Source organism: Myodes glareolus, chromosome 14, assembly GCF_982192425.1.
Source record: "Myodes glareolus chromosome 14, mMyoGla1.1, whole genome shotgun sequence".
Lineage (NCBI taxonomy): Eukaryota > Metazoa > Chordata > Mammalia > Rodentia > Cricetidae > Myodes > Myodes glareolus.
The window spans coordinates 37,618,722-37,645,248 of record NC_142039.1 but is presented as its reverse complement, the minus strand read 5'-3'; the positions used below and the strand labels follow the sequence as shown (position 1 = coordinate 37,645,248).

Genomic DNA, 26,527 nt, shown 5'->3' with positions numbered 1-26,527 from the left:
CAGCAGGTTCAAGCTGAACTAATTAGAGCTAAAGCAAAAGACTCAGCATGTTTCTGAGGAATAGAAGAATAACTGAGGGAGGAATAGGGAGGGATGACTCTAAAGGAGGCCATGACCAGGCTGGCCAATAGCATGAACTGACAGGAGCAGACATTTTCTGTGGGTTGCGTGTCATTGGACATCAGTTGATTCATTGATTTGTGCTCAAGGATAAATAAACCTTAACTTTGAACATTTGCCCTTTAAAATGGATGTCATTCTCATGAGTACTGGTTCATTTCTGGATCTTGAACTGGTTTCTACTGGGAACATTTTCCTGGGTGTCTGAGGGAGGAGGGTTAGTTTTCCACATGTGGACATTGGGCACTGAGTGGAAAAAGACCTTTCTGGGCAACGTGGTCTGCTTTCATACCTGGCTCCTCTTGGCTCCCCCAGCCCTCTTCTCTGGGGCTGTGAGATTCAAATGGATGAGCTGCCGTTCAACCAAACCCACTTAGTAGTCTTTAATGCTTGAGTGTCCTGAGCTGCTTTTCCACCCCCTAGCTATCAGGACATTTTGAGACAATGAGATGGAGAACTAGGTAATGAAGATTAATGACGTCCTTTTGATTCATGGATATCCATGTCACTCAGACAACATGGGCTGCAGGTTTTTGCTATAGGTGACAGACCTCCACCATTAGAAGGCTGGAGTGGGAGAATTACATACACCTAAGAAAATGAAATGTCATGTGTGAGCAGTGTAGCAGGGTGGAGACATCTGACTTAGGTCAGCCATTTAGCTGAAGATGGAGGAGTAGTTGGTAGCTCTGGGAGATCCACCTTGATAGCCGCACAGGTCTGCTGTTGAACAGGCTGGATTATGGTAGTGGAGCTCATTTGAACCTGCTGTGCCCCCACCCTTACCACCCCTCATAATGTGCTTACATCATTTCCCCCACGTCAGTAGGATGACTTTGCTAGAAGAAAAGGCCTCTTCTCTTGTGCTCCTGAAAACTTACCAACTTACCAAGGTTTGTAGCATACTGTGGTGCAAATTCTAGACTCTTCGACTGGAAGCCCTGGACACTGAGTATTTCCTCCTAGACTTCAAGAAGGAAAAGCAAGAGACTGGATGCACTTGCACAGTGACAGAGAGGAAGGGCTTGAGGAAGGGGCTGCTTCAGCTTGCAGGTAGCTCTCTTTTCCTCTGGGCTGGATGCAGGCAGTACATCCTGAATTAGAAGGTGGCAATAATGTAAGAGTAAGCAGGCCATCAGGGATCATCAGCCTTCAGAAGGATGCCAATCTAGTAGAGATGAAGACTCCATCCTCAAAGCCATGGCCTGCTGTTCTTTGCAGAGGCATTGTGGTTTCCCTGACTCTCCCCAGTATCAGCACCTTCCCTACTCTTGCTTGCCCTTCTTACCCCACCCCTGCCTTCAAAGTGGATCCAGGGCATGGAGATTTGCAGGTGGGTGAAACAAGGATTTGTATTTCTTCTAATGAGCATTGTTCACAGTAACAATGCAGGACCCAGCCTCCCTAAGCAGACATGTGCTCGAATTCCTGCCCCTGGAGGAATTCCAGCAGGCCGTCCTTAGCCTCTCCAAGATGGTGCCCCTGGAGACTGAGAACGAGCTCAGACTGCGGTGTGGGGAACCATATTCCGCCTACCTGTGTGCCTCACAGAAAGCTACAGAGATACTGAGAGAGGAGCTTCTGAGATTTAGCAGTTGGTGTTCCAGGGACCAATTGCCGGGACACCTGTCTGTGCATCTGATGTCCTAGACTCCTCCCTTCCTTCTGTCCTTGGTTCCTTTTCATGTCAGCCTGTCTTCTTTTCCTTGTACAACATCCCAGGGTTGACCCAGCTTGCTCAGAAGAGCCTCTCATGATCCTGTAGTGCCCACCCTGCCTCCTTCCCACCCCCTCGCCCTCTCCCAATTCTTTCTGTCTCCCTTCCTCTGCTCTTTAGTTCAGTACTTTGAACTCTCTTAATGATGTAGTGGCCTGTGAAGGAGAACAGAGTTCCAGATGAAGGGAAGGGATCCCAGCCTATTCCCTTCCACAGTCCTGGTACCTGGAAACTGCAAGCCCATCTCGGTGCCCAGGCAGGTGCAGGAACTGGAGACAGCAGCAAGGCTGCCTGCTTCTGTCCACAGAAGCTACTGTCCTCATGTCCTGGCTGAGCATTGTATAACCTGCTCACAAGTTCTGCTCTATTGGGTTGACATCTGGTTCTCTGGCTCTCCCTGCTCCTTCCTTACCCATCCTCCCAAGCAGGGCAGGTGATTGTAACTCCATTGTTTCTGTTATCTGGGCAGTCTGGCGTTGTTGTGAAGACAAACCTCTCTTCAGCTCAACAGGTAAAGAGAATGGAGTAAGGTGAGACTGGCAGGTAGATAGGGCTTCTTAAGGACCATTGCTTCTGTAATGGGATACAAACCACATCACCTCATTTCCTCCGGAGGCAGCTGCTGCTCCTGGGTTCTAACAGCTTCTGACTTCCCCACATTGAACTGCTCTACTGCTTGAGCTGCCTGCCAGGCCCAAACCCACTCTTTCCTGAAAACTGTGCACTTGTTCTTGCTCAGACCCTTGCCATCCTGCTGCCAACATCCGAAACATGCGTGGCAGTCCCATAACCCTGGGAACGTCCTTGACCCACGCTGCATCTCTACTTCGGGGGCCTACTTGAGTCCATACTGGAATCCAGAACCCTCTCATCCCCTGCCCTGTTTTCTTAGTAGCCCTACGGATAGTGTCTTTCCTGCAAACATCTCCCCAGGGCTCAGATCTCTTCCTGAAACCACTTGTCCTTTGCTCTTTCTGGGACTTTTTTCATCCTTCCTAGGATCTTAATGATGCAAGTCTTTTTTCATATCTATCTGGGTCGACAGGGTCAGGTGCTAGCTTGCTCACTTTCTAATAGGGCTTCTTGCATTCTGTAGCCCCACCAAGGTTGGTGCAGGACTGAAATGTGGCCTTGTCTTTGGAGCCACATTGCTTTGGGGATCCCTGTTATATCAATGCTGGCCTTGGGTCCTGATCTTGGGAAAGGGTCTTGGGGGGACTTTTGCTAGGGGGAAGGGAGCTCAGTTGGCAAAAGGCTGAAAACCCCATGGATGAGATGGTTTGGGTACTGTGACAGTCTCTTCAGAGTATGCTTATTCTTATTGGAACAGTCACTACGCAATGCAATGTTATGGGACAGTCATGGAAATACAACAACTCCTTGGTTAAAATAGTGTTATGTAATACATTAATGTAAATTTTAATTTAAAAAGTCCATCTAGTTATTGTAAAATATGCCACATAGGCTGTGTGTGTCCGCTCTGTGCTATTGGCTCTCAGGTTTCTGCCTGTAGCCTCTGTGTCTTCTATATGAGTACAAGTCTCAGCTCACCATTGCATTTTGACTTGAATTTTTATAACCTTTAAAATATTTCTTGTTGCCCTCTTTGCTTCTCTCCAGCTATGTAAATAGAATTGTGTCAGGCTCAGCATCTCAGGCAGCTTCTTCCAGAGTCTCATTTTGCCCTCCTGGCTCCCAACCAATCCATGGGAAGATCTGCTGACTGACCCTTTGCAATGAACCTAGAATCAGGCTTTGTTTGGGTGTCAATGTTGGAAAATTCAGTCCCTTTCTGTCATGACTGGCCTGGTACCGTGCTTGCAGCAACCCCGCTCTCCCCTCTGTACTCCTATTGTGTCCATAGAGATCAAGTCCTGAGCCCCAGGGAGATGGAGGTCACTCAGGGACCACTTAGACTTTGGGTACAAGGGTTTCCTCTGGGTGTGTGAATGGGAATACTGAGGCAGAGAAAAGACAACCATTCTGTTGTTTCGAGACAAGTTTCAAGGCAAGATCTTGATATGCAGCTCAGGCTGCACTGAAACTCACTATTAGGCCCAGCCTGGCCTTGAACTTTTATTCCTCTTGTTTCCATAGTTTGGCCTCTGGTACGGCAGCCAGAACCAACTATAGAAATTTTACAGCCCTCTGTTTCACACATGTGTTCACACTCCCTCACCCAGCACACACACTTTCTCTACGCTTTTCCTTACAACAAGAATAGGCTTTAATGTCCCCATCACTAGAGTTAATTTTCCCGCTCTAGAGAATATTGTGTTTGCTCTTCTGTTGTTTTTAAAGACAGGGTCTTGCTATATAGCCCACCCTAGCCTCAAACTCGTAATCCTACTGCCTCATTCTATTGAGTGTTAGGGAGCTGTCCTCTCTCAAAGCTTCCATGCTGGGGAACTTTTTGTGTCTCTGCAGCCAGGTCTTGGTGCTTCCCTTCTCCTGGTGCTCTAGGGATGGATGCACACTTGAGTCTTCACCATGAGAGCCACGTGAACTCCATGCTCGAGTTCACCATGAGAGCCATACTAGTCCAGCTTCTTTCTGGGCATGGCTTAAAGAGGGGCTACGGGCAGAGTTTCTTTGGCTATGGGATTATGCTCTGCGCATTGGAGCCTTCAACAGATGTGACTCTCTGAGGTGTTGGAGTACATTTGACCTCTGGACTACAGCTCTGACAAAAGAGGAGAGGAGAGTTTGGAGACTCACAATCCTTTTCAGATGTGGGCCATGTCTCTACTACATGCCACAATGGGCCGCTTCCTTAAGCATCTCCTGGGGAGACTGGGGGCAAATCTACCTGAAATGCTGGGGTAGTATTTGGAGGCAAACTAGTGTGTGGTCTTCACTAGAGCTCTCATAGCAGGCGATTCCTGCACCCAGGGATGGGATGGAGTGTAAAAGTGACCTGCCAGGCCTGATGGACTTTGTAATGAATTTGGCTAACTGTTCAAAGGATACTCCAGGGAATCCTGATGCTAATACTATTTACCAGATGCTGGAAACAGCTTTTGGATGGCCACTAGGTGGCAGCTGTGCTGCAATGTCTCCAGGGCACAGAAAAGACACAATATCCATTTATTGCAAAGCAGTCTGAGACTGTTCTGAGAGATCCCTCTCCCCTCCATCCCCTCGCGGCTTTTCTTGGAGGCCAACAGCATTCCCGTACTTCTGGGAACTGCTTCAGCTCTTTCTTCGACGACTACAATGGAAACTGGAGGGATACAGCCCACAAGGTCAAGTAACATGATCCAGCTGCATAAGTGCTCGGTGTGGGCATGTTTAACAGCCTGGTTAGGAATGTGTGTATGTTGGGGTATATCCACTTTTAGGGGGCAATGACATTTATACCTCACCTCTGAACTTTTACCAACAGTGAACCTAAGGCGTTCACCCTTCCTTCTTGTTATGGAAGATCGTGTTTTCCAAATGCCCTGTTTTGGATCTGGTAGCCTAGGAGAAGGAACAGAATTCCAAACCTACTCCTGTGCTCAGAATTTTCTCTACCATATCCCTCTGCATCTTGAATGGAAGTGGTGGCTTTCTTGGTATTTAAGCCACCAACCAGAAAGAGGTAATATAGTTTTCTAAGAAGTCAGAAAGTCTACTGTAGTTAGGGGAAGAAGATGAACAGAAGGGAGAAATGAATTGTTTTCTTGATTTGGTGGCTGGTGATCAGAGAACATCATAGTTCTTGGTGGATTCTGTGCATGGGTGATTACTAGTGGCTGCTGGCCCAACATATGGTGCTAGCCCCCACCTGGTGGCCAACCTTTCTCCTTCACAGTTTTCTTGGAGAGACTAAGACAGGAGAGGAGTGGTCTTCTAAGATCATTCCTCGAAAGGAATTATGCCCCATCACAAAAGGTGAGCTCTACACTTCTTCAGGGGTCTACATTATGTACTTGGGAGAGATTTTAGCAGCATAGATTAGAGAAAATATTTACTGATTAATAATTTTTCCACTGTGCTCTTTTATTTATTTTTGTATAGTGGCCTAAAATATTTGCTCTTGAGCAGATTTTAGTTGTTTGTTTTTCTATCATTTCCAAGCAGAGGAAACTGGGAAAAGTTGAAATGTGGGATTTCTTTGTTTTCTCATAGCAAGATTAATACACTAGTTTCAGGAAAGACATAGACAACAAGAGTATTAGGGCATCTTTGTTAATGCCCAGGATTTGTGTGTGTGTGTGTGTGTGTGTGTGTGTGTGTGTGTGTGTGTGGCTATTTCTTCTTATTTTGGCAGCAAAATCCTTTCAGAGACTTGGGGTGGGCTGGGAGAATTGTAGACAAAAGTACATTTTATTGCTATGTAGAGAACTCTAGGAGTCAAAGCTAATGCCTTGGACTTGCTTGTAAATACATTTTGGAATGAAGGGACTTGGGAGTAGGAGGATGGAGGCAAAGGCAGAGATGGAGTGGGGTGGTACCCCCAGTGAATTTTATAGGGTGCCGAGTGTTTCCACTTTTTCTCCTTTGCTTTTGTGCAGTCTCCACTGAAATGGTGGTTTGGAGCCTTGCTGCTTATCTCTGTCCTTTTAGCAAGAGGCTCAGAATGTAGCTTTATGGCTGGTTTGCATTGACTACAGTACTTGGTAGGGTAGGTTTGACTCAAGGAGAGTTAGAGGCATGGAGCTTGGAGAGAAGGTCTAATCTTGGTCAGCTTATGTGAGACTGAAAAGAAGAGATATTAATTTGATTGTAGAGAGTATAGAAAACCTGGCTAAGACCAAAGCAGGACATTCAGCCCTCAGTTCTCTTTGGAGCATAATATCACTGACGGTGCTGTGTATGTAAATGTTACAGCTCTGGAGCGAAAGGTATCCTGACCCTCGGAGGCCAGTCTATACCTGTAAGTGTTACAGCTCGAGGAGAAAGGTATCCTGGCCATTGGAAGCCAGGAGATGCCTGCAGCTTTGTTCTGGTGGGGAATGGTTTCCCTGCAGGAATGTAGCAGTTCTACTCTTCTCTGAGAGTCCTTACTTCTCTGCTCCACTCTACTAAGGGGATTTCATGCAGAAACATAGCGGATCTGCTCCTGTTCCAGCAAAAGTTGTTGATGTCTCTGTCCAGCTCTACTCCTGCAAAAGAAGGTCAGCACCCAAACCTCATTCAAGACATTTATTGGGACAGAGGAATCCAGGAGAGCAGCTGCCTCTGCCAGGGTGAAAAAAGGCAGCTCACAGCTGAACAGGTACAGGACTTATATAGGGCTTCTTAGGGGTAGAGTTTTTCCAGGGTGAAGATTTTCAGGGTGGAAATTTGTTGGATTTCAATTTCTAAGCTTGGACAAGCTTAGAGATCGACTGGATTTCATGCTCAGGGATTGGTTGGTTTCATGCTCAGGGATTGGCTGGTTTTCATGCTGAGTTGGTCAGGGCCAATGGGAGTTTCTTTCGCTCTCATTTCAGGGCCAAAGTATGTTTCTTTGGCTCTGGTTTCAGCATCAGGGTGTGTTTCTTTGACTCTGGTTTTAGTGTCAGGGTGTATTTCTTTGGCTGATTCCTTTACCATACTGGGGTATAGTCCCAAGGAAACAAGCGACTAGCAGTGAGAGCAGTGAGGTCCAGTCTTAGCGGGTGTGGGAGGAATGTAACCACTGAGACTAGGTTGTGGGCAAGGTCTAGTAAGAGACCCAGATTGGATCTAAGAAGAAATTTGCCTTAAGGCAAGGCATTTCTGCTTATAGAACTGACCTCTACCCCAGACTGCTGAACACAGTCATTTTCCTTGGGTTTATTGTAGAGGAATCAGCGTCCTTACAGCCATCCTTGTAAACTTGAAAGGACACTGTCACTCATTCTGTCACCAAGTATTTATTTTGCCTTCTGAGAATAACTGAGCTATCTGTTAGCAGTGGCCAATACCTTGACTGGGGCAGAGAAATGGAATGGTTCTATCTGTTTCTCTGCAGGTGATAGATTATCTGCTTGGTCTTGAACCCCCATAAGTCTAAGGCATCTGCCTGTCTCTACCTCCCAAGCCCTGGGATTACAAACACTGTTCACCAGGTTAGGCTGTTTTCCATGGGTTCCAGAGATCAAACTCAGGTCATCATGCCCTACACAGCTAGACCTTTACTAAGCTATCTCCCCAGACCATAACTTAGTATTTTGTGTAATATTCACACATACTTTCAGCTAAATATCTGACATAAATATTACTTAGATTTATAGAGGCATTCCCCAGCTTTTATTGCATTCAGTTTTATACTTAAAATAATTTCTTTTTAAAAATTGTTATTAACTTTCCCAGCCAAATCACAGTTTCTCTTCCTTCCCTCCTCTCCTCCCAGTCTCTCTCCCCAATCTGCCCTCCCATCTCTCTTTCTCTCCATTCCCTTCAGAAAAGTTCAGGCCTTTCAAGTATATCTGTGAGCCACGGGATATCAAATTGTAGAAAAAATAGGTGCCCCCTCTCCTATTAAGACTGGATGAGGCAACCCAATAGGAGGAATGGGTCCCAAAAGCAGGAAACAGAGTCAGAGATCTCCTGCCCAAGAGTCCAACAAGAAAACAAAGCCACAAAACTGCAACGTGTGCAGAGTTCCCAGGCCGGTCCGATGTAAGTTCTCTGTTCGGCAGTTCAGTCTCTGTAAATCCCCATGAGCCTAGGTCAGTGGACTCTATGTGTTTTCCTTTGGTGTCCTTGACCCCTCTACCTCTCATAATTCTTCCTCCCCCTCTTCCACAGGATTTCCCAAAGTCCCCCTAATGCTTGGCTTTGAGTGTTAGCATACGGGCACCCTATAGCCAGCCTCAGGGTCCTATGGCCCCATATGAATTGTCAGTATTCAGGCAAATGCTTAGTCAGCCCAAGGCCCGACTGCCGTACATCACTATGTAATCTATGTGCACGCCCTGCATGACTGTGTAAATGTCACATGTCTGTATGCATGTGTCAAGATCCCTTTAAAAGCAGGCTCCTACAAGGCGTTGGTGGTTCACACCTTTAATCCCAGCACTCGGGAGGCAGAGGCAGGTGATCTCTGCAAGTTTGAGGCCTGCCTGGTCTACAGGGCGAGTTCTGGGACAAGCACCAAAGCTACACAGAGAAACTCTGTCTCTAAAAACAAAATAAACCAAGCAAGCAAGCAAACAAACAAACAAATAAACAAAAACAGCAACAACAAAAAAGTGGGTTCATTTACTCTCTCTCCACCACTTTCTTTTCCAGCACAGGCCTCCACGAACCCCTCTGTTTACACCTTCTATTAATAAACTTCCATATGGGTTTGTTGTGGTTCAGTTCCCCTTGCCACTAAACTACAACATTTGATGCCGTGAGACTCGGCAGGCACTCCTGGTGCCGTGAGGTACACCATGAACCCAATCCAGCCCTGATGGCCTAATTTTTAACTTCTTGACCACTGGGCCCTCTGAACAACATCGGCTGTGACTGGTGAATCTCCCTCTTCCTGGTTGGCGTACATGCTTCCCTGGACCTGTGGGTACAACAGTAGATTCTCAGGCACCCCACTGGTGTTCTTGAAGGTGGAGAAACCCCCAGCCATCATCTTTAAGGCTATGGCTGGCCCCCTTCACCAACAAGCACCTCTGATCATTACCCACGAGTGAGGCCTTGTTTCTCAGCTGTAGTTTCTCATATCTCAGCCCTCTTTGTCTGGTACCATGCAACCCAAATGTCTCTCGGACTCTCATATCCCTTGGGCTCAGCCCTGGCCCCTACTCTGTGCTTCACAAATCATTTAGCAGCTTGTGCCTTCTCAAAATTAGATCCTCACTTAATTTCTGGGATGCCAAAAATTATAAGCCGTTAGATCTTATTTTCTTGTCTCACTCATGGGTAATTCACTTACATAAGTCCAACCTCTCCTGTCTGGTGTGGGACAATTGTCTGTATTCTGTCAATTATATTTTAAATAAATGCTGATTAGCCAGTAGCCATGCAGGAAGTATAGGCAGGATAATAAGACAGGAAGTAGATGTGGGTTGACAAAAACAGTAGAATTCTGGGAAGAAGAAAGCTTGGTCCACAATCCTGGTCCAGCTACAGAAGAATCAAAATGTGTCTGCCTTACTGAATAAGGTACCAAGCCACGTGGCAAACATAGACAAGAATAATGGGCTACTATAAGTTATAAGAGTTAATAAGAAGCCTGAGCTAATGGGCCAATCAGTTTATAGTTAACGTAGATCTCTGTGTGATTTCTTTGGGACTTAACGATTGTGGGAACTGGGCAGGACAGAAAAACTTAGACAACACCTGTCCATTGGTGAGAGTGGGGTATTGAAATCTCCCACAATAAATATGTGAGGGTCAATAAATAAATGATTTAAGTTTTAGTTTCTTGTACAAATATTGGTGCCCTTGCATTTGGGGCATAGATGTTAAATATTACAGTGTCCTCTTGGTGGATTTTTCTGAATATGAAATATCCTTCTCTATCTCTTTTGATTAATTTTAGTTTGAAATCTATTCTGTTCGATATTGGAATAGCTACATCAGCTTTCTTCTTGGGTCCATTTGACTGGAAAATCTTTTTCCAACCCTTTACTGTATGGTAATGTCAATCTTTTGTGTTGAAGTGTGTTTCTTGTATGCAGCAGAAGAAAGAGATCATGTTTTCCTGTTATTCTGTTAGCCTGTGTCTTTTTATTGGGGAATTGAGTCTAATGATGTTGAGAGATATTAATGAATAATGATTTTTAAATTCCTTTTATTTTGGTGTTATAGTGGTGGTGGTGGTAAGTAGTTGTGTGTGTGTGTGTGTGTACATGTGCGAGCTCACATGCATGCATGTGCACACATGTACATATGTTTGTTTCTCTTCCTTGAGTTTTGTGTGAGATTATTTATTGTCTTGTTTTTGTGGGTGTAATTAATGTCCTTAGGTTAGAGATTTTCTTCTAGTACCTTTTGTAGGGTGGGATTTGTGGACAGATATTCTTTAAATTTGATTTTGTCATGAAATATCTTCTTTTCTTCATCTATTGTGATTGAAAATTTTGCTGAGTCTAGTAGTCTGGGTTGGCATCTGTGGTCTTTTAGGGTTTGCAAGATACCCATCCAGGCCCTTCTGACTTTCAGAGTCTCCATTGAGAACTCAGGTGGAAGTCTACTAGGTCTGCCTTTTTATGTTACTTGGGCTTTTTTTCTTTGCAGCTTTGAATATCCTTTCTTTATTCTGTGTGTTTGATGTTTTATTATGTGGTGTGGGAACTTTTTTTCTGGTCCAATCTATTTGTTGTTCTGTAAGCTTCTTATATCTTCTCAGGGATGTCCTTCTTTAGGTTAGTAAAATTTCTTTCTGGGCCTTTGAGTTAGGATTCTTCTCTTTCTTCTGTTTCTGCTGTTCTTAGGTTGGGTCTTCTCCTGGTGTGTCCCAGTTTTCTTGGGTGTTTGTGTTAGGGAATTTTTAAATTAAACATTCTCTTTGACCAACAATTTTATTTTTCCTGTCATGTCTTCAACGTCTGTAGTTTCTGTTTGCTTATCTAGATTTTCCGTTTCCAGAATTCCCTCTGCCTGTGGATTCTTTTGCTTCTATTTCCATTTTCCGGAAGTTTGAATCTTGAACTGCTCTGGGAGCTCTTTCTGCTCCTTCAGCCAATAGCCTTTAAGATACTAGCCCACTTGGGCGTGGTCTCTTTGGCTTGCTAAAACAGCAGTAGCCGCAGGAGCCCTGGCTCCATCTCTTGCTTCACACTCCATTTCCGATTACCAGACTCTTTTCCTGGAGTGCAGAGGACTGTTGTCTAAGACAGTGATCTGTAAGTTTTTCCCTTTAAATAAACAACCCTTTTATTAATCATAATTCCAAACTGGCGTGGGATTGTTTTGTGACTTACTCCTTTATTGAACAGTTTTCTTCACCTGTTCATTTTTTTCCTTGGTTTTCTTGTCCTTCTTTAAGGGATTTTTTTTTCATTTCCTCTTTAAGGACTTCTATTATCTTTGTAAGGTTTGTTTTAGGATTGTTTTCTTGCGGTTCACCTGCACTGGATTGTTCAGGTCTTACCGTTTGTTGTAGGATAGCTGGGCTCTGGTGGTGACATGCTGCTCTTCCTGTTATTGATTTTGTTCTTACACTGGCATTTAGTCATCATGATTATTGGTCTATGTGTTGGTTCCTGAGTTTGTCTTTGTTTTGGACGGGTGCTTTGTTTTTTGGTTTCTGCTCCCTCTCTGGTCTTCTGGCCTAAGTGGCCAGGAGTTCTAATGTAGTAACTTTTCAGGTTCAACAGGATGTCTCCAGTGGTGGTTTTGTGGCCTAAGGGACCTCTGGATTTTGGGTACCAATATTGCCCCTGTGATTCCAAGTATCTTTGTGGTCTCTGGGGTTCTAGGTACCTATATAATCTTGGGGATTCCTCGTACAGCATACCTGCCTCACGGCAGAAGATTTCTAGTAAAGCTGTGGCCTGGGAATGGAGTTCAGGGGTGGGATGCTATTGGAGGCTGTTGGGCCAGCTTTAGAGAGTGTATCCTGGCTGTGGGCAGTGTTTCACCTTGGGTTAAGCAGAAATCTTCTGTTTAAGGTGTTTGCCACAATATGGAGCCCAAGGGAAGTGCTGCAGTTTGGGATTGTTGGGCAGGCTTTAATAAGTGTTAGTGGACAGGGGGTGATGCCTTACCTGGGGTTGCTAGGGCTCCCCTGGCCTCTGGTAAAGGAGCCAGAGGTGTGGGATCGAATATGGAGCCAGGGGAGAGAAACTATACTTAAAATATTTTTATTGAATTATTTTACTTCCTTTTCTGCTGAGTGTGCTGAGTTCTATTTCTAACTGTTCTCTGTCAATCAATCCTCTTTGTGCTAACAGGTTGCATGGGCTGTCAGCAGTGCCACCCGGATTTCCTAGGAGTCAGTGGGTCAGATTTTACACAGCAGGATCACATACTTTGTGTTTTATTGATGCTCTTGTATTTCTTCAGCTATCAGCTTAGGGTCACAATGCAAACAAAGCTAAGCCTTCAGGAGTCAATCAGTGTATACTTAATACTTCTCGATAGAACCGTTTTTCCTCTTGCCCCTGCTGTGCTCACCTCAGTGTCTAATGACTATGAGTGTGACATGTCACTTACCTTTCCTATGACAAGCAGAGACAATGGTAAATCTAAGTCTTAAGCTTTCATATTGTTCTGCTAATTCCATGTGTAGTGAGTAGCTAAGTGACCTCTGCACCCTGAACCAAGAGAACAGTGAGTGCATAGCACAGTATGAACCAGGTTGGGAATTCCAGGTACATCCGCTTCACAGACATAACTGTGAGAACCTGCAACTGTACAGAGAATATCCTGTCCTATTTGGGATCAGAAGTACTAAGATGTCCCGGGTGTGAGATGAGTTCCCAGCTCTTCTGTCAGGTTAACCTGCTCCTTGGTGCCTGACTCATAAAGGGGAAAAAGCATCCTTTTTATGGTGCGGCTCACAGGACACTGGTGAGAAGCATTTTGATCAGAGCATCTTCAGCATGGTATGGCATCCAGACAATAAGAACGTAGGCCTTGCCAGTCTGCCTCTCCTTTTTATTTGTCATTGTCAGCTTAGTTTTCAAAGTTTCTGGCTAAAGACAACATTGAAAGTCTGACGATTTCCTGTATCTCTAATTTCTCACAATCTCATTCATCAGAAAAGTATCTGTTTGTTTGCAGACAACAAACACATGAAGATCTGTTAAGTATCATTTTCCTGCCTTCATCAAAACCATATTTTTAATCACATTTAATCACTAACTTCCTACCAGAAGTCAAAAGAAATAAAATATTTTTCTTTTGTCAAAAATACTGTTGCGTTTGACATATTATGTGAACTTTAAAATGTACATATTAGGTCAAATTCTCAAAACAAAAGCGCCTTTCCTACCTCATGAAGATCACAAAGTATGCACATAGGCCACCCTGAGGGCAAACCGGTGCACCAGAGTTCCCTCTCGCTCCTTCCCTTCCAGAGGACCAACCACCCAAAGGGCTGTGTGGCTTAAAGAGAAAAACGGAAGCTATCATTTAAAAAAGTGCTACAAGATGTGTCTATGAGTAGAACTGGAGTGAGTTCTTAAGGCAAGTGGCATGTGACCGTCTCTAGGCTGTCCCGGGTAGTACCGCCTAATCCTGTACATGTGGCTCCATCTGGGAAAGTACTTAACTTGCAGTTTTCTTCGGGTTTGGTTTTTTGGGGGCGCTTCTAGCTTTGACGTTCTTCTTAGGACTGGCAGCTTTGGGAACGGGTGGTTTTCCCTTCGGCTTGGGGGGGTTACTGCGACTGGTGCGGCTGGCTGTTCGCTTCTTGTCCTGAACTGTCCTCTGCTGTTCACGGAGCCTCTCTTCCCACTGCTGGGAGGCAATTTGGAGATGTAACTATCAAATGCACGTCACCCTTTTATGCAGCGTAACTGATACAAGAACGGACCCGGGAGGTTTTGCATTAGCGCAGCTCCACTGTAGCTGTAATATTGCGGCCATTACCGTGCATTCCCTAGGTTGGGCACTTAGGCTTCCATGACTGGAAAGAGCTCCGTATGCAAAGAAATCTAAATACTCAGCTCATTTCTTTGAAGCTCACACAGATCTTCTCAGCATCGTTGTCACAACCAGTAAACAAGTATGTAGATATTATTTGCAGAGGTCCATAGAGCCGCTGAAAGTCCTTGCCAGACTTTAAGTCCTCCACCCGTTTCTAGAGCGCATGCCCCTCACCCGTGTGCTTCTAATGGCCAGCCTCAGATTACAGCATCTCTACACAACATTCTAAAATAGTGCTGCCATCACGAAAAGCAGAAATCTATGTAGCCTTCTGGCAAAGCTAGTTTTTTACTGCATTGAAGAAATTACTATATCCAAAGGAAAAGAAAATTAGTGATTTCCCTTTCTTCACTGGATCTTCCAAGACCCCATGTGCACAATGCTGACCATGCACAGCACTGTGCTCTCTATATAGATGCCGTAACTTTTGTTGTATATATGCACCTATGGTAAAGCTTAACTAATATGTTAGGCACAGTAAAAGACAATGATATCAAGAATAAAATTATTCATTCATTTACTATAATAAAAGTGGCCTCTCTCAAAATGTGTTATTTTGTATTGTATTGTTTTGTATTTTTGAACTGTGATTGCCTGCAGGAAGACAAACAAACAAACAAACAAAAGCTAAAACATGAGACACAGAGAGGCAGATAAAATAGAGCTGTTGTAGCTCACTAAAATGCCCAGACCACTGGGGAATGAATCATCTTATGGGTAATTAAGTTTCCCTGAGAGTAAAACTTGTGGCATGTATGTATGTATGTATTATTCTGGTGTGTACATACACACATGTGTGAAGCTTGGAGGTCAGAGGTTGAATTTCTTCATTGATTTTTCAATTATATTTTTGTCTTGGGAACTAGAAATGCAATTCTTTTAGAACATTCTTTCTCATTACTGTGAACAGACTTGCTGAGTAACTCCCGAGTCTCTGGTAGGAGTTTTAGCCCAGGTCTAATACAATGGTGTTGGGTTCTATTTAACAGACATGCTAAGTGTTTAGCTGTTTTCTCCCTATGTTATTCTTAGTATGTTCCTTAGACTTGCTGAAGCTTTTTTATCCATCCAAACTGAAAAACTGTATAGTAATGATTTCTTTTTTGAAATTAAAATATAAATTTTCAATATGTCTATTTATTTTGAAAATCAAGGCAGCTTTAAAAATTCCAAACCAGTTACCATTTTTAATTATAGATGATTTTCATCTGGGGTGAAGATAATATTCTAACTCTAACAAAACTATCAATATGAGAGTAATATTAAATTAAAATTATGCATTTGCCATAAATGAATTACTTTTGCTTATGATTACTTAGAGACATAGCTTACATTATTTTAAATAGTATGATTAGTTGTGTATGAGTTTTAGAAGTATCTGCTTTTCTACAAATATATGTTCATTTCAACACCAGTGAATACTGAATTTTTATACTGTTTGCTTTATTAACTAAGTTGTAATACAATAAAGAAAGAAAAATGCATCCAGGCAGTAGTGGTGCACACCTTTAACCCCAGCACTTGGGAGGCAGAAGCAGGCAGATCTCTGTGATTCTGAGGCCAGCCTGGAACTACAAGAGCTAGTTCCAGGACAGGCTCCAAAGCTACAGAGAAACCCTGTCTTGGAAAGAAAAAAAAAGGGGGGGGATGCCTAATTGAAACTGTAAATAACTGGTGCCTTGTATTGGAGCACACTGCATCAACAGTGAAGTTGGATAACAGTTGCTGATAACAATTCTGAGTAAATTAGGTGTGATTCTCTGCTGCAGATTCAAAAGACAAGTGCTTTTGCCATTACTGGCCCTTGTGAGAGCTCGGAAAGAAGACATTGTAGGAAAATACCCAATCTATAGACTTTTCTTACAGCCGTTTCTACCCAGGCCCACCATGTTCTTAATTATACTTACTATGGACCTCCTACTAAGTTGATCTCTCCATTTTTCAACTAAACAATTTTCAAGAAGCATCATTCTAGGAAAAAAAAAGTAAATTTCTTGGCAATTAAATTTAGATTATAAAAGCAAAACATTTACTAATACATGAAATCATACTTGTTTTCAAATAACTCTTATCCCCATAACCTGTGTGTCTACTATTAATAATTCATGGATTTTTCTTGGTCCTATATGTTTTTCTGATCACACTGCATATGTAAACCACTCTTTACATTTCTTTTCATTGTTATAGTTGTTTCTTGGGATGATTAGAAAACATAAAATAAACTATAATCCATATGTAGTACGACTGTGGATACCTACTTAGCTGTTCTCTGCTTCCATTTGTTTATCTCACATCACTCACTCTTATTGTGTTGAATATCCTTGCACAGAATAGTGTGCACTGGCTCACTGTTTCCTTTAGATGGGTTCTGATGGGTTTAGATGCTGGTCCAAAGGGGGCTTTTTTTTTTTTATTTTAGAGGTGGTACAGTTGTTAAGAGAACCAACTTCTCTTGTAGAGGATCTGAGTTTAGTTCCCAGAACAACACAGAGACCAATAACCAGCCGCCGACTCCAGTTCCAAAGGATGTAATGGTCTCTACTGCTCTCCATGGGAATGGTACACATATGATGCATGGACATGCATGTGGCAGAACAGCCACACACACAAAGTAAAAATAAGCAAATCTTTTTAAAAAGGATTTCCAATAGAGTACCAATCATTTTAAAAGTAGCCTCTTTTTCATCTAATTTACTCATATTAAAATACTAATTAAAAGTAAAATCTTCTGTTTATTTGAACCTGGGAAATACAAAGGTAAACTTTAATGTTTATTTACTGTTTATACTTATGGAAATTTTCTTTGTAGATTTAGGCACACATTTATGCAGTGTGTTCTTAACACTTTAACTGGCATATTTTAGAGAATAATATCTCCATTTTCATCATACCCATTACAGAGGCATGCCCTTTGCTGTTTGCATTTGTGACTATTGTGCACAGCATTTCAACCAGTCACAATGTGCACTGACGTTTTCCCATGCAGTTCCTTGCATTGGTTTTGTGATTATCAAGCACTTTGCATTTCATTTGCCATATTTCTAATCAACCAATTTTGCCATTTTTGACCATGAGTTTTAAAATGTTCACCAATTTAATACATTTTAAATGTGCTTCTTAATATAGTGAAAAACATACTTTTTTCTAAATATTTTCTAAATATTTGTAACTAATGTATTCATATGCTACTGTTTAATAACACTTCCATCATAAAATATTCTTTTATTTGTTATAATTATTTTTGAGAACATTTCCATTAGCTGGGTCTGCTTGTCACAGGCCTATAACTCCTGCTATTTGGAACTGAGACTGATGGAGGAAGGTTGTAAGTCTGACATCTGCCTGGGCTATAGAATGATCTCAAGATCAGCCTATATGACAATGTCTTAAAATATAAAGCAAATTGAGGGTTGAAGGCTTAACTATGTAATAGAGAACTTGGCTCACTGAGCACTCAAGGCCCTAGGTACACTCCTCAGCACAGAAGATAAATAAAATAAAGATTTTCCTTTCCTTTATCTGTATGTCTGTCCTTAAACTACGTGGTTTCAAAAAGAGTAGCTTTATGCCAGTTCTGTATCTCTTCATAAGGTAGATCTCTAATTACTTTTAAAATCTTCTTTACAAAAATCCCAGTCATCTGAAAATAGTTGCACTGGAAGAGTCTACAATCCACTCATCTGCTCAGAAAGAACTGAATGACTAATAATACGGCATGTCCTCGGCTGAACCCTGCTTTGCTACGGCACATATAAACATAGCGAAGAGTCGAAGCACTGGCCACTGCCTGAGAGAAACAACTGTGAGGAGAAGAATGGTTTGAAAGCTAAGAACGTGCAGCCCTATGGCAGGGGAATCAACAACTAATGGAATACACAACTGTGCATTGAAATGATGACATTTTCAAAAGATGCATTTGCTTTTTAAGTTTAGAGGAATGGACTCCTAGGCTTTATCCAAAAGCAACATCGAAGCATAAATGCCAGAGAATGAAAAGTTGGGGGGTTGTTATATAAAAAAGTGTGCTTTTCCTAGATAAAATTACTGTAAATCACAGGCCTGTCATGGGACAAGAGCTGAAAAGTTCACCTCTGTTTTCTAGAAAACACGACTAGGGAAAAAATTGAGCAGATGAACACTCGCCAGTAGAGATGTGTGTGTGTGTGTGTGTGTGTGTTTGTATTCAACTGTGCTTTGCTTTGTAATGACTGGATTTGACATTATATATTTTCAGATTCAGAAATAATCTTAAAGTTTCTATGTGTGATTGTGTGTGCAATGTTCTATGAAAGGGACTTGAAAGTGTACAGTAGGAAACACGTAGAACTTTAGCCTAGGATGACTGCAAGGTAGCCTCTAAGCACTGGACACGACTTTAAAATTCGGACCTCTTCATGCTCTTACTCAGAATAATTTACTTGTTGATGTATTTTAAATCACCTAATGGATTCTGAAATAGGCTTTTAAGGTTCTATTTAAATATTTTTCTAGATTTCTCTCATTCTATTAACTGGAAATTTAGAATATTCAGATATTGAATAAAATTATATTTAGGAAACACAGGATCCCAAAAGAGACATCTACTAAAATGTTCTTTAAATGACAACTGGCATTGCTTTGTCCTTTACAACCATGACAGCTAAGTGAGATTCACGCTCCATGTGCAGTTCCTCTGCTCCCTGGAACCTACCTTGAGCGCCACTCATAGCACATAATGAGGACATCTTGATGGGGCAGGATGTGTGGACACTGGCAGGAGGAATTCGTGATGAGGGGGACCTGGGTTCGAGGTATGGGTGAGGAAGACTTGAAGATCTCTTTCACATCCACCACGGTTGTTACTTCGTTGCAACCACTCCTCTGGATGACTTTTATTTTGGCATGAATCACTGCAATTTAAAACTCAAGTAACTGTTGTTATAGAAGTCTTTGGGGGAAACCAGACAGTGCTTTAGGGCCGAATCCAGAGCATCTCTTAAAGCGCTCCTCCTGTAATTATGGTCATGTCCGAGCAGTCCCGGTGCAGTCAGAAAGCCCACACTGCTAAATGCAAAGCATCCTATTTTGCCAACATTCTCTTGAAATTCATGAATCACATCGCAAAATGAAAGGGGAATCAGAAGGCCAGCATTAGCCTGGACTAACAGGTTACCAAAACTTGCATGTAAACATTTTTATTTGTTTTTACGTTCCCTCTTATGAGTTGGAGGATGACCATATGATCTGATTTGGAAGGCAAGGTAAAGCTTGGATTCCTTCAGTCACTCGTCTTAGATTTGACTTTCTTTTTACAGAAAAACATTAGTCATAACTGCCAGGTCCCCCACAGAATGCTGACTTTTCTCTAACCACCAAAAAAATCCTCCTACCATCCAGGTTGAACTCATTTCTGAATATTTAGACAGCCTGCGACCTAACATGAACAGTTTCCAACTGTAAGGCGTCTCTAAAAGCTACTGCTCTCCGTTCATTAATGACACAGACTGACGGTGAAGGCCCAGGGCGAGTGGACATGAAATTGTTATTACAGGTGGATGTTCAGGTCATCACCTTGGTCGAGTTTTGAGTTTCAGATTCGTTGGATCCTTGCTATTTAGTATTCTAGCGGAGTCACTGATCAGCCCAACACAAATCTGTTTTGAATCCCACCCTAGGAAGCTGGCCTAAGGAGGATCCAAATGTGTAACAACTGAGCAGCTCATCGCCAAGTGGGAACTAAAATGTGGCACCCCAGAGATAATGGTAGTGGGGCTTAGATAGCTCCGGGTAGACCCAAGGGCCAGATCTTGGCAGACAAGGAACAAAGCAGACAAGATTAAGACAACGTCTTCATGGAACACATTTCAAGGAAAAAAAAAAGCTACTTGGGAAAAAATGAGACTTTTTGTTGCCGAGTTGTCCATATTGTTATTTGTGACTCTCACATCAGACAGCTGAACTGCAGATTATTTTTCCAGAGTTCTTTTCCTCCCTACGTTCTTACATGGTAAATAATCGAAAGCTTCCCACGGACACACAATTTCATTTAAAATATGAAAACCAAGCCGACAAAGAAACCACTTTACCTGCCATTTCTTTGTCCTTGTTATTTTAAGAGGAATAATTTAAGAAATGCAACAAAAGATTAAATAACCCAAGTAGATACTCGATTTGTTTTTATTTTTTCGCCTTTTCGTGTGTGTGTGTGTGTGTGTGTGTGTGTGTGTGTATGTGTCACATGTAGGTGGGTGCATGTATGTGCTGGTGCAAGCAACTGAATTGCCTCAGATCTCAAGTGCATATTTTAAAAGAACACAAGGGATCAGAGTAGGATTAAAAGTAGTTGAAACTTGTAAAATACCATGATTGCTTTGTTTTTCCTTTGTAGGGGTACTAAGTGATTTGTTCAAGTAAAGAAGAAGAGGGTTAAGTATCTGTAGCTATTGATGAGGAAAAAGCACACAGTTAGCTCTTCATCCTCTGGTCCTCAGACAATCAAATCCTGCTGGGCACCCTCATCCTTCCCATGGTGACACAACTGAGAAAGAGGAGAGTGGCCCCCTCCCTGCCACTCTCTGTGCAGCAGAAACGGTCACTGAGACCATTTTTATGTGAGTGATTTATTTAGTTTTTTTTCTTTGATGTACCCAGAAGAGCAAGAAGCTTTATAGTTGTTGTTGAGAGTTCCAGCAACCATATAATTAACAACCACAACAGCAAGAAAAACCATCATTTCTCTTTCCATGATTAGTACATTCAGCCTGACGTGATTTAGGTGCCTCGGTGTGCCAAGTCCCCAGAGAAAATAGCATTATCAGCAGACTTACCGTAGCTGTAGTTTTTGCTCAGGTATGTTGCCAAAGTCGGCTTCACCTTTTTGCACTTGCACCGATCTAAAAGAGACATAAAATACATGGGAAGTGGGGAAGAGACATCACTCCGGGAAGAGAGCAGGGGGTGCCTGAGGTTGGAACTCACCAGGGCTCAGGCGTTTACAGTCAGCATCAAAGGGCCTCTCCTGCATCATCATGTCTGGTGTGATGTCTATCCACTTCACATCTGAAACACAAACAGGGTGGCAGGGTGTAGTCAACAACTGTGTCCCTTAATCCAGATTGCACAAGGAATTATCAGAGGCTACAAGCCAACACAAACATCCAACACAATATTACCACTGTAAAAAAAAAAATGTGGTCATCCCCTACTTTGCTCATGACACCTCAGGCTTAAGAAAGAAGTCTGTGAGTCAAGAATTTGCTTACTCAAACAGAACTTGATGTGAATGAACATCCATGACACCGACCTGTATCAGTCTCACCCACCCCAGCCATCCCAATTCTGTTGCTCCAAATTGACAAGTTGGCAGTTCTCCTATCAGAACAACCAGACAATTTCCGTGTTGCCACCTCTAACTGCCATGCAGAAACAATCCGAAGCTGCATTGCCCAAACTAAACATAACTCCCAGGCATTTATGAGATTTAAGCAGTTGTCTAATTTAATTTTTTTCTCTCCTATTCTCAGTAATTGATGAGTTTAAAGCAAGGCTCATAAACCACGCCAGCCCCCTTGATTCACATTTGGGACCCAGTCTCTTTTAATAGCTCCGATCTGACTTAGGAGAAGCCTCAGTAAATAATGCAACACTTTTCTCAGGTTTCATTCAAGAAGTGAATTCCTAGTGCTCCTTCCAACAAAACCAGTAAAACAGCAGGGGTGAGAAAAGCAGGAAGTGACACAGTGATCGGATTAGTCAACATGCTGAAGTGCTGGGCTCAGTGACCACAACATAGGAGCAGAGTGGAGTTTATTCAATTTACAGGGCGACTACATTTACAAACTTTACTCCTCGCGGGGACTGAGAACTACTATTGCTCTTTGAGAAAGAACTTCCACCCAGCACTAAATGGGTGGAAGTGTGTGTTAACCCACTTCCCAGAGTGTGTTAACCATCACATGGTGGGACTGATTCAAGGCTTAAGTAAGGTGAAGGACAGGGGTTTAACACCATCTGTTTGCCTGACAATTGTTTCTGCTATCTCCCTTAAGTAAAAAAAATGCCTAAATGGTTTGCACCAAGCAGTCTTATTTCCTGTGTCCTTCAGGAAGCTCGGGGCACATCCCCCTTCCTTGAGGAATCCCTGCAAAATAATTTTCCCGACCTTTCATCGACCTCAAGGTTCGGTGAACAGTGATGGGACAAGAACTGCTCAGCTGTCCGTGAGGCCGCCTGGTTCTCACCTGATTGTGTCGACCCCTGGACTCTCTCGGCCTCTGGGGGTACCTCCTCTTGCCTTACCTTCTGGAAGGTCTGTGACTATGGCCTCGGGAGAGATGCACACTCCACGGTCATAGACGGGTAGCTCGTCGCAGGCCAGGCTCTCTGGCCAGCTGTGGTTGTACATCTTCATGAGAGGCTCACAGTCGTCGCGTGCGCGCTGGCACACAGACTTGCAGGGCTTAATGGGGTCGTGCAGGAACTCCAGGGTACAGATGGGTGCATACATGGCGCAGAGGAAGAAGCGCAGCACAGAGCTGCAGTTCACATCTACCAGCTCCTCGTACTGCTCGATAGCCAGGATGGCGTTCTCCTGCGTGCTGTGGTGCAGGTGGTTGGGCATCCGGGTGATGTTCCAGGGCATGTGCCGGCACATGGGGATGCGCACAGCCTCGCAGGGCGCGCCCCGCACGCCCAGCGCCAGGCGCAGCCACAGGCACAAAGCCACCAGGATGGAGAGGAGCATGGCACTGTCCTCCCGCGCTGCTGCTGGCAGGAAGGGCCCTTCTCTTCCAGTCCCCCTGCTCTCCCTATCTCTTTACCTAGGAGCAGCGGATGAGCTTTCCTGCAGGCCCCCACTGATGGATAGTTCTGGGGTTTGGCCACCGACAGCCCCTGGGCGCAGAGAGCACCAGTAGCGCTAGCGTTCAACTTCCAGAGCACCGACCGGCGCCGGAAGCGCCAGTCTCGGACCCCGCAGCTCGGAGCGCAATCGGACACAGCCATTGTGGGACCCTATTTATCCAGACTCGTCCCCTGACGTGGGCTCAGCTGCCTTGGCAGCTGTGAGCGCAGAGTCGGCTCCCGACTTCGCTGCTCCACCCCCAGCCTCTCGTGCAGAAGCGGTGACATCATCTCTGCCACTGGGCAGCCATTCCCCCAAAGTCCCTCCCCTTTTTAGAGTGACTAGTCCCTTTTTCTTCAGATCAAGAAAATGAGCACCTTATATTCAGTCATTTGGGACACTCAGTACAAGACGCTGCAGGAAAGACTTTAAAGAGAGAGAAAAACACTCTCTTTAAAGAAAAGGCTCAGTCGTCCTTAAAGTTTTCCTAAGTATAGAACTGGAGCCACGTGACCCTGCTATCGTCCTTTAATTTAGAAACTTTTGCTTTTCCTTTCCGGTAGGGGGCGAGAGTAGTGAGAGCAGTGTGGACCCTACAAAGCCCAGCGAAGTAGGTGTTGGAACCAGCACCAAAGGACAGTTTATATAAGCCTCCCCGAGCCCGCCCCCGGTTGTGTGGGGTTTGTTGTTGATGTTGTTGCTTCTGAAGCTGTTCTATGGCCTCTGGACTTAGTTCTGGCTCAAGTTTTACCAGCCATTTGGTTTGTGCGTGTTCCAGGATCTTAGAACTGCCCAGGAATGCAAGAGCATCCTTGGGTTGGAGCAGTTTCTCTGCTTGCTTCCTTTCTCTAAATACTAATTCCTGAGTCCAACTTGAGTGGAAGCCAGGAGAAAACAGAGCCAACTTGAGACACCACATTTTCCCAATCCAACAGTCTGGTCTTTGATAAACTATAGACTATTTTTCTTGAGTAAGAATTCACTAGCTTTGGAAAGCAAGTATACAGGTTGGGTTTACTTTCTTATTTGCATGAGAAAGGCAGCAAAGTCAACACTGGTCTCACTATTCCCAGAAAAGAGGTGTTACTTATGCAAGCTTCTATCAAATGTCTGGCAGTCAGACAGCAAGGCTTCTAGTGTAAATTTGCTGTCCCCATGAACAAGAAGAAAAACATGGTTCCTGAATTTTAATCTTTAAAGCTGTGGTTGAACTTGAAATCCAGGCTTAAGGATGTTCTTTTGCCTCTTCAAAGTTGAGACTCATAAATTAGCTTAGCTGTAAATCTGGCTGAGGATTAAAACAGCTGGGCAAAATGAAACAAAACAAAACACAATCGCTTTTGTCCTCTTTATTGGGTAAGGTGTGGGGACAAGTATTTTCAAGACATTAATTCACCTTAGCGTTCTGACACTATTTGCAAGCTGCCCCAGGATTCCTTCAGGCCAACCGAAATAGGTATTCTTGTTTCCTACAGAATGGGTCTCTAGTTCCAAAGATGCCAAGCCATGCCAGGAAAATATCAAGCAGAGAGGGTGGCCTAAACAACATCTCAAGACTTTTCCAATGGCGAAATCCCAAGTTTAAACCCCTAAACTTCCTAATGCGAGCAAGAGACTCAGGACTTCCCACCATTTCCCCCTGAGCTGTCAATGGCCTTTGAAAGGCTGGACCAGATTGAGGCTTGGCTTTGGACACCAAACAGCCAAGGTCCCACCCTCTTGCCCCTCTCTTCCCGCACTCCACACCTGGATGTAGGACCCCCGTTCCTGTTTTGTGAGTTTCCCTTTTAATAGAGAAAAACCTTAGTATACCCTATTTGAAGCTAATGTGGGATTATTTAATTCGCACTCTCCCCCTCCCATTTGACGCGTTTGCTTTATCTAGCGCCCACGTGGGAAAGTGTCCACGTTTACCCGGGACCATGCTCCTGGTTTGTCAGCCTGGTTTGCCTGACCTGCTCAGGGCCCATCTGGGGAGGGCTCACTCTTAGGCAGCCCTCACTCAGGAACACCCTCAACCACTTCCTACTCGCTCACTCTTCAACTTATTTGCTATTCAGTGCAAATGTAAATCAAATTGTAAAGCCAGAGCGTTTAAAAGAAAATGGTCTCCTCAGGACTTGGTTGTATAGTATTAATCCTAACATTACTTAAACACAAACCCAATTTGTTCACACAGATTTAAACCCTAAGACACACAAACCTCTCTAGTCCTGAAGCTTTGCCATGCAGGAACAGAGAGGAATCTCACTGAATGGTGACTTCGAGGCAACATAAAGGCCTCGAGACTGGAAATTGCCCCGCGACCAGTAGTGTCTTTTCTTCAGGGTCCATCACGACATTTAAAATTTTTTTTAAAAAACAAAACAAAACAAAACAAAAAAACAGGTCGCAGTCTTGCCATAGACAAATTACAGTGGCCAGAGAAAGTGCTCCACCTCTGCTTTCCCGATGGACCCCGCAAAATCGCCCCACTGAGGCTTTGCGGGTCGAATGCTGCGCCTCTTGGAGAAAGGAGTCCCTGCTTAGCTCGTTCCCGCTTCTCCGCCCCAAACCTTTTAAATCTCAATGCCCTTCAGGATGCTAGTGGCAGCACTGCCGCTGCGTTTCCTGTTGGCAGCAGAGAGCAGTGAAAACAAGCTTTAGTAAGCAGCCGCCAGGGCAGCTAGAGCTCCTGGGCGATTCTAGCGGCTTTTCCAGGCCCGCTTTCTGAGCCTCTACAGCGGAAAAGCGGGAGAGGCCAGCACTCCCGAGCCCGGCTTCCAGGAGCTCACCTTCCGCCCAGCGCGGAGAGAACGAACCACGCACCCACGCCCGGCCTCCGCGCTCTCTTGGGCTCGGCTGACCCCGGGGCGGCTGATCGTGATGCACGCACACGCTCCCCGCCGGGTGGTCCGGGGGCCTCGGGGCACCTGGCTGCTGGGTGGCCTCTGGGTCTGGGCGCTGTGCGGCCTGTGCGGCCTGGGGACAGCGGGCTCACCGGGGACCCCGCAGCCTTGCCAGGCGCCCCAGCAGTGGGAGGGACGCCAGGTTCTGTACCAGCAGAGCAGCGGGCACAACAGCCGCGCCCTGCTGTCCTACGATGGGCTCAACCAGCGCGTGCGGGTGCTGGACGAGAGGAAGGCGCTGATCCCCTGCAAGAGGTAGGCGGCGTGGAAGGGCATGGCGGCGGCCAGGGGAAGCCAGGTCAAGGCGCTTGGCACCCCAGCTAGACCTCCAGCCGCGACTGGCTCCTCCCGACCCCCAAGAAATTTACAGGGGCTCTTGGGGGCGGCGATGCAGAGGCAGGCAAAGAAAGGATTCACCCAGCCAGACACCCAACTTAGCCCCAAGTCTTCACTGCTGAGTCAGCCTTCTGGCACCTGGAGCCCCCTGCA

At 44.4% G+C, this 26,527-nt stretch overlaps 2 protein-coding genes across 2 annotated transcripts in view; one reads left to right on the top strand and one right to left on the bottom strand.

Moving 5' to 3' along the window:
- Window positions 1-13,315: 13,315 nt before the first annotated feature.
- Sfrp4 (secreted frizzled related protein 4) lies at window positions 13,316-23,368 on the bottom strand. The gene is made up of 6 exons (XM_048460875.3): window positions 22,607-23,368; window positions 21,287-21,367; window positions 21,136-21,201; window positions 19,020-19,218; window positions 16,237-16,300; window positions 13,316-14,140 (listed from the first exon to the last, which is right to left on the bottom strand). Exons 1-6 carry the CDS (start codon window positions 23,049-23,051, stop codon window positions 13,949-13,951), a joined length of 1,047 nt encoding a protein of 348 aa, XP_048316832.1. The 5' UTR covers window positions 23,052-23,368; the 3' UTR covers window positions 13,316-13,948.
- Window positions 23,369-25,763: 2,395 nt separating this feature from the next.
- Epdr1 (ependymin related 1) overlaps window positions 25,764-26,527 on the top strand; it is a 31,807-nt gene continuing 31,043 nt past the window's right edge. Inside the window, exon 1 of the mRNA XM_048460876.3 lies at window positions 25,764-26,293. Coding sequence (XP_048316833.3) covers window positions 26,016-26,293 — 278 coding nt within the window. The 5' untranslated portion in view covers window positions 25,764-26,015. The remainder of the gene's footprint in view (window positions 26,294-26,527) is intronic.